Below are 7,807 nucleotides of genomic sequence, written 5' to 3' on the forward strand. Positions count from 1 at the left end.
CTTGTGCAGGTGGGGTTACCTCTGGTCCCTTCTCATGCTGCTTATGGGGTCTGAAGTAGCTTCCCCAGGATACGGCACTTGGTGCTTCTGGTGAGGGAAGGGAATCTCTGGAACACGTGGTGATGAGTCCTTCCTGGGCCAGGCACTTGTGACAGGGTCTCCCTGGACTGTAAGGAGTGGAGGGTGCTTACCAGGTTGAGAGCTTTCTGTGGAGGGATCTCCGTTGCCGGTACCAGCAAGTTGCCTGATGTTTCTGGGGAGGGGAGAGGAGTCTCAGGCCCATCTGAGGAGAGCATTGTCCAGGCGGGAGCTTTTTGTGGTAGGAGCACTTTTGCTGGGACCCTTAGCCACTGACGTGTCTGGGTGGTGAAGGGGGATCTCAGGCCCAGTGGTGAAGGAAAGCACTTTCCCTGGTCACTTAGTGTCATCAGGGCTTCCAATTGTTCGTCCTTGCAGGTTCTGCAAGGCTCGCCTGGTGTTTGGGGGATTTCCATTTGATGTGATGGAGGAAGAGCCTCTTTGAGCCACTTCCTGTTACTAAGTTGGGAGTTAGGAAATGCTGGGCCTGGATCACATTTTTTTGTTGGTAGAGGGTCATAAGGTGCCCTGCCATGAGGCTGTTCATCCATTCTGAGGGTCCCTAGACAATTCACCTTCTCTAGACCTTTCAGAGATCTCCTTTGGTTGTCTCATATTATTTCTAGGATATATAGTTGTGCGTATAAAGGGGGAGTAGGGAGAGGGGAGTATAAACCATCTTATCTGGATTAGAAGTCCTCTCTGTGCCTTCTAAGTGCTCCCCTGATTAGGTCAGGCTCACTCTGGATAATCTCCCAATCAACTGTGCTATATATCATAATCTAATAATGGGAATGATATTCCATCACATTCACAGGTCTCATACTCAAGGGGAGGGGCTCCTACAAAGATCATTAGGCATCATCTTAGAATTCTGTCGACCACAGAATGTGCATGTGAATGTACTGAAGCATTAATTAAGCAATTATCATCCTTTGGAAGGTTTTAATCTGTTAGGATAGTATGAAAGCCAAGTACTGTTATAATTATTCTACTCACTTTAAGTGAAGTATATCTGATATCAAAAATACTTCCTAAAAATCAGACTATTCAAACAACTTTCAGAAGTTAATGTAAATTTCAGAGGTTTGAGCCAAGCCTTCATTTCTGGCCATGCAGATATCTTCTGTGTGAAAAATATGCTACCTCAAAGATGTTTTCAAAAACTTCACCACCACTCCCCATTTATACGTTGTAGTTATGTGCAAATACTGTGGCTGCCAGCAATTCACAGAGAAAAGAAAGGTCAGTGATGTTGCTGACTTTAACTTTTTAGAGAAGGTGTATACTTAACACTGCCTACATTTGTATAGGTTGCACATTGCACAAAATTTCTGATTACTGCTTTAGGTTATAATACAATGTACTCTCACCTATACCAGGATTGAAAAATTTAAGCAAAATTTTCTGGACTGGCCAATACAACCCCCCAAAAACAGCCTTCAGGCTGAATTAGGAGAAAAATCCTTCACTATGTTTAGGTTGGAAGGAAGCATGACCTAAATTTTGATTTCAAATACTCGGGGTTTTGGGTGATGGGTTTTACTGGGGACAATTAGAATTGAACTATGTAGACATGTTTCTTGAAGCCAAGTTTTACCTTTAAGGCTTTCATATTGCAGCTTGTGAGGCTCCAAGCAGCAATTGGCTACTTTGGGTCATTCACACAAGGATTCAGAGTCATATATAAACCATAAAACCCTTTATAAGAAATCAGAATCTGTTTTAAAAACTAATTATATGAACTAAACATATATAGAAAGAAATTGAAGCTTGAATATATTGAAGCAGCAAAAATTAAAGACATACCTATAACTGCCCTTTATCCTTAGTTGTTTACAATCACAGCAAATCAAAGTGTGACATGTTTAAGAGAAAGGTAATTAAGTTCTAAGGCTTTGTCATCTTATCACTTTTAAAAATACAAGATCTGAGTAAATGAAAGGAAAATAGAGAGGGTTGTTAAAGAGCTGAGTCATAGAGTGGAATAGAGAACAAGTGGAAGCGGAAGAGGCAAGAAAGCGTACACAGGCTGGGTTTGAAGAGAGTTGGGAATGCTGGTTGTGGTAGATGGTCTCTGATTTGCTTACCGGATCTACTCGCCATCCTTCTTAACCCTGCTTCGTGATTCCAGGAGGCTGATCTTTATCAGCTTCATGGACCAGTCTCTCTGTGTCTTCAGGTTGGGTTGGGTTAATATGACCTACTGATAAGTGATTAGAAGTCAGGAGGAAAGAAGGCAAGGGTATTTATTTCCATGATCTGCCCCCTTCCAAACTTTAGGTTGGCAGTGGATGCCATTTTCTAAGGTTACATCTCTTGTTGGGTGGGCTTCTCCTATAACTCGAAGACATTCTGGGTTGCAGGAACTGCTATCTCTCTATGCCCCTTCAAACCTAGTGGTTATAATACTGGTTTCTCACAGCTGCTAGCCTCAGGGCACTTCATCATCTCTTGGTTTCCCTTCATTCCTTACACACTTTAGTCTCTTCATTAAATGCTATTCCATCACTCTTTTAAAGTGTGCCATCAGTTTTTAGCTAGAACTGACTGATACATTGGTAGTGGGGAATAGGCGAAACGTTAAGGTAGTGTTAGGGAGGTGGGATAAACTGCTGTGGAGAGAGATAGGAAGAGAAGGGTTTCAAAGCTTTTTATGGCATTCTAGGAATGTAACATGACTTCTTTATGTGAATGACTCTAATGTAGTCTTAAATGGCTTCTTAATTATTGATATTTGGTTGGGTTTCTGTTTCTCTGCATGCACAACCAGGATTGAACAGGGCTAAGAGATGTCTGGGATTTACATGACGAGATAATACTACTAGGATCTATCTAGATTCATTATATCATATTAAGACATTTCTCCCATGGAATCAGGAACATCCCAACCCAGTGCACATGCTAAGTTTTTATTGAAATTCAGTGAACTGCTATGGTGTGAAATTAATTTTTATTGTCAGTCCCCTGCGTCGGCAGGCCGACTCTCAAGCCCTGCGCCACCAGGGAAGCCCTATAACACTTTATATAGCTGAGAACTCATCGATCAGGATTTTCACTCTCATTGGAATCCACTACTTGCCTACGACAAATCGGACACGTAGAGTTCTCAGACAGCCAGCGATCAATGCAGTGAATGTGATATTCATGGGAGCAAGGTAGTATGCGAAGCTTGCTGTTTTCTGTGTACTCTGTAAGGCAAATGCTACAGGCTTTTAGTGCATCATTTTCACCAAAAGATCTTACAGCCAAGCTGTCAATCTGTGCTTTGGTGAGTCCTGTAGTTTGCAGATCATGGGAGGACCCAGAGTCACTTTCATCATATATTATTAGGCTAATTTGTCTACCCACTTGCCTGGTCTCTGATGATAAGTCTGCTGCTAAGTTTGTTTCTTCACTGCCTTCAAACATCAGTGATCTAATTCCTGAATTTTCATCACTTGAGCTGGAACCAGAAATAGGACTAGAACTGGAACTAGACGTACAATTGGGGCTTGAATGACAACTCAGTGTGGAACTTGAATGGGTATCATAGCTAGCATTTGAATCAGAACCAAATGTACCACTACTACTACCATTAGGTGACTCTAGCCATTCCATGTTTGGACTTGGAGGTGAGACACTATGCTCTAAATTACTGTCACTGTCCATAAGGTTATTTGAGTTACTAAATTCTGTCACTGTCTGCCTTAACGTGCTCTGAATTGGAACAGATGTTGTATCATTTAAGCTAGTATTGAACATTCTGCAAACGGGATTTCTAATGGTATTGACATAAGCTCTCACACCTGCCCGCTCAGAATGTGAATACATATGCCTCAGTCCTCGTTCACTTTCAGAAGTGACAGTGTTGTTTGGTGTCTCAGATGTTAACTGAGTTCTACTAGCTCTGCTGTCTCTCTGAGAATATGCTCCAGAATGAACTAGTCCTACTTCAAGATTGAAGGGTATGGTTGGATATATTTCCCTCATTCCCCAAGATTCACCACTGCTGGTTGTATCTGGAGAATTTTCTCCATGAACGGCATTCCTTGTTCTAGAAGTTTCAATAAGACCGCTCTTTTGCAACTCAAATCCAGTCATTTGCTGTGTCAATATTTCTCGGTGCTCAGTTCTAGAAAATCTCGCATTCTCACTTAGCAGAGGCTGCTCAAAATTCTGAGAGGGTATACTATGACTCAGTCTTCTTACAATTTCCCTAAGTGAACGTGGAGGCGACCAACTTTCAATTCTTGCTCTGGTTCTCTGATACTCTGGGCTCCTACTTCTTGCTCTTCTCTGACTTGTGGTAGGTGGGAATTCCATTAATGTTTCAGTTGTATCTTGTTCAGACATAGATGGTCTTGTAAATATTGATTCAGATTGTGGACTTTCCACTTGCCTTTGGCTGTCTTCCATATTTTCTCTTCTGGGAAGTCTTGCAGACGCTACATATTCATTCTCTGGATTTGGACTCCCATGATCAAGGTTAGCATTTATTTCTAAACTGAATATGAACTGATCACTTTTAGGATTAATTTGGCTCTCTTCTCTCCAAGATTGGTTTTCTCTTTGTCCACTTGTCATATTTTCAGTTTGTCCAGAACAGTTAAGCCAGTCTATTAGAGAGTCACCACTAGACACGTCATCTGAAGAGTCTCCTCTGTCTGTTAACAAAAAGAAATGGGGAGGGTGCATAAAAGAACTACCAAAATTAGAACCATCATAAAATAGCACTCTGAAACTTTGTTTCAAAAACAAACAAAAAATGAGAACTTAAATACTCAGGTGTTTTCAACTGATTTCACATTTATAGAGTTAATATTTTATAAACTGCACTGTGTAGATTTATAAGTAAAGGTAGAAAAGTTTCGATTCCATCCAAAAAGAGTGAGCTAATCCTAGATAAACTTAGAGAATTTTTTAAAAAGGGAATCCGGAGGAAGCCTATGTTTCAGTATTTCATCATATACACAGCCCTGTGTACCACTGTCAGAGGAATGTCAAGAGACTTTTTTTTCAGTCCACTGTCAAAACACTAATGCAATTAAACAAGGTAAACACCAGTTAAGGTACAATGCTAGTAGTTTAGTTCAATTTACATTATTGTCTAATTTTCATTAGTCTCCAACATGACTACTTCTAGGCTTTTCACTTATGTGCTTTTGATAATAGATAAGCTGTTTTAAAATATAAGGTTATTGCCCAAACATAAACAAGTTTTATAGGTTTAAAAGTGTTTGCATTTTGAATACTTCTTAATGTTACCAAGATTTTTAATTGACATTAAATTGAAGGTCAGATCAAATGAATAGACTGAACCTAGCATGGTACCTATAAGACCATGTTCAAGAGCCAAAGTATTATAGTATCCTCTTCATTAGACAGCAAAATCCTCTGCTTCACACTGGAAGGGAAGGCACCAGACCTGAGGTCCGAGCAGGGTTTCTCAGCCTTAGCACTATTGACATTTTGGTGCTGGACAATTCTTTGTTTTGGGGAGCTATCCTGTGCATTGTGGGATATTTGGCAGCATCCCTGGCCTCTGCCCACTAGATGCTAGTAACACCCATGCCTCCCCTGTGACAACCAAAAATATCTCTAGCCATTGTCAAATGTCCCCAGGTGTTGAAGAGAGCACAATTGTCCCCAGTGGAGACTATTTCTGTTTGCTTTTTTTACATGTCTATGTAGAAAAAATAATTCAGGAAGTAGGAGGGACTTTCAGTTGAGGTAGAAAACCAAGAAAAATACAAATAGGCTACTTTGCACTGTTTCCCAATTAAAACAACCCAAATGTGAATCAGGAAAACAAACAAACAGACCTTGACATGCTCACCAAAAATCAAGTAAATGCCAGTTCTTTTTATGAGAAGTTACTTACCAAATGAATGTAAGTCACTTCTGTATAATTTACTATTTCCTATTATGAAGTTACTATTTCCTATTATGAAGTTCCTTATTCATCCCATGCTATTCCCTCCAAAAGCAGAATATACCTGTATTTTCATCTGAGTCTTGTGGTGCGTTTTCTTTAATTAGCTGAAGTCTTCTCAGCAACTCTTCTTCCGTACTTTCACCTGGAATGCCTAGAAGATTGTTGTCTCTCATAAGTTCGTAATCTTCTTCACTCAGATTATTTACGAACCTGGAGAAATCTTCTTCCCGAACCAATCGGTCCGTTTGACTTATGTGTTGGGCCGGAACTCCATCTCCTTCATCGTTGGAATCCGAGTTTTCCATCTTAATAAACAAGTGGAAAATTATCTGAAATTCACGACGTGCTGTTGAAATTCACCAATGGTCGTTTCGTTTTCTTCGCTTTCTACTTCCTGCCAGAGTGTCCGGTTCCGACTCAGTCGGATGACCCTCCGCACAGATTCCTCCCTTCTCCCTTCCCGACTCAGTTCTGTGGCCCCTGGTGACGCAACAGTTGGGAGCCGCCTCGAGCCCAGAACTTGCTAGACGTTGCCTAGGCACCCATTATCTTCCCCGCTGTTACCGAGTAGGGACTGGATTCAGGTTAGGTTTCATTTCATTCAAAACCAGCCAATGTTACTGAGGCTTTATAGTGTACCAAGCACCGTGCTTCACCTCGTTTCACCCACATGAGCCTATTCTCAGGTTTTCAGGCTCTGATATGCTCTATTTATTCGTTACATTCCATAGGACTGCCTTCTTCAAAATGCCATGCCAAAGTCAGCCTAGTTCAATGCAGCAATTCTCATTTTCAGGTGCCCAGGGACCTCCGCCTTTTCTCCTCATGAATTTCTCAAATCCTAGACTCTCACTAAGAAAGCCCACAATTTTGGATAATTTACCAGGGCCCTGGCTGAGTCTCTTTAGTGTGTCCTCTCCCTTTTAACTGTTAATGGCTTCATCTTGCATTATATGGTCCTTCAGTCTTGTTTCAAACAAACAAGAAACACCAAAACTTTGGCAGGCTTTTCTGCTCAGCCAGGGAATTCCTTCTCCACAAAAGCATCACGTTCATTTTTGTCCTCCTTTCTCATAAATATTATAAATAGTCCTTAAGCAAAACTAGCCAGAACATCACAGGAACTTTTAGGACAGATACATAATAGTTACTTTGTCTGCCACAGTGAGTACTGACCCTGCTGATTTTGTCGCATGTATCACCTGAAAGGCTTGGTGAAAATAAAATAACGCTCATTTGCAATGCTATCTGGAGGAGACCTCTAATTCACTCTCAGTACACAGCTTAGAAGTTTAAGGAGCTGTGTAAATTCACGGTTGTTGTTTTGTTCACGGTCCACAGCAGGCTTTCTTGTTTGTTCTCAAGGAGATGGAAGGATGGTAACTTTACTGGTGTGACAGTGAAGAATCTAAGTCTATGTCCTGCTTTTGACATTTGTTCGATGCCTCGTTTAACTTAAGCTAGAAAAATCAATCTTTCCCCTCTGAATCAAATCTCAGCAAGTCTTTGGATGAGAACAGAATCCCCTAGACCACCCTGCCTCCTTTATGGACTTCTGAGTGTATTTGTTATCTTTTACTGAAGTTATTCTTTTCACAGGGGAAATCCGTTGTAAACTTGTTTGCTGTGCCTCAATCAAAACTAGCAGTATTATGAAAATTCAGCGTGATTTGTACTCTTGATGCAGGAAACCCTAACAATCGTTAGTGTTCTTGAGAGTGATTGATTCAGTTTAATTCAATTCAATCAATTCAAGTGTCAAGTATGTTCAGCGTTTGTTAAATGTCAGTCATATTATCGGATATTAAGATA

General features: G+C 40.7%; 1 protein-coding gene across 1 annotated transcript; it reads right to left on the minus strand.

Moving 5' to 3' along the window:
* Positions 1–3,117: 3,117 nt before the first annotated feature.
* On the minus strand, positions 3,118–6,300 carry LOC308611296 (E3 ubiquitin-protein ligase RLIM-like; the record flags this gene model as incomplete). Its single annotated transcript, XM_081260136.1, has 3 exons — positions 3,118–3,356; positions 3,963–4,724; positions 6,057–6,300. 3 exons carry the CDS (start codon positions 6,298–6,300, stop codon positions 3,118–3,120), a joined length of 1,245 nt encoding a protein of 414 aa, XP_081116262.1.
* Positions 6,301–7,807: the final 1,507 nt, after the last annotated feature.

This window comes from Mesoplodon bidens (assembly GCF_964165515.1).
Source record: "Mesoplodon bidens genome assembly, contig: HAP1_SCAFFOLD_179, whole genome shotgun sequence".
Lineage (NCBI taxonomy): Eukaryota > Metazoa > Chordata > Mammalia > Artiodactyla > Ziphiidae > Mesoplodon > Mesoplodon bidens.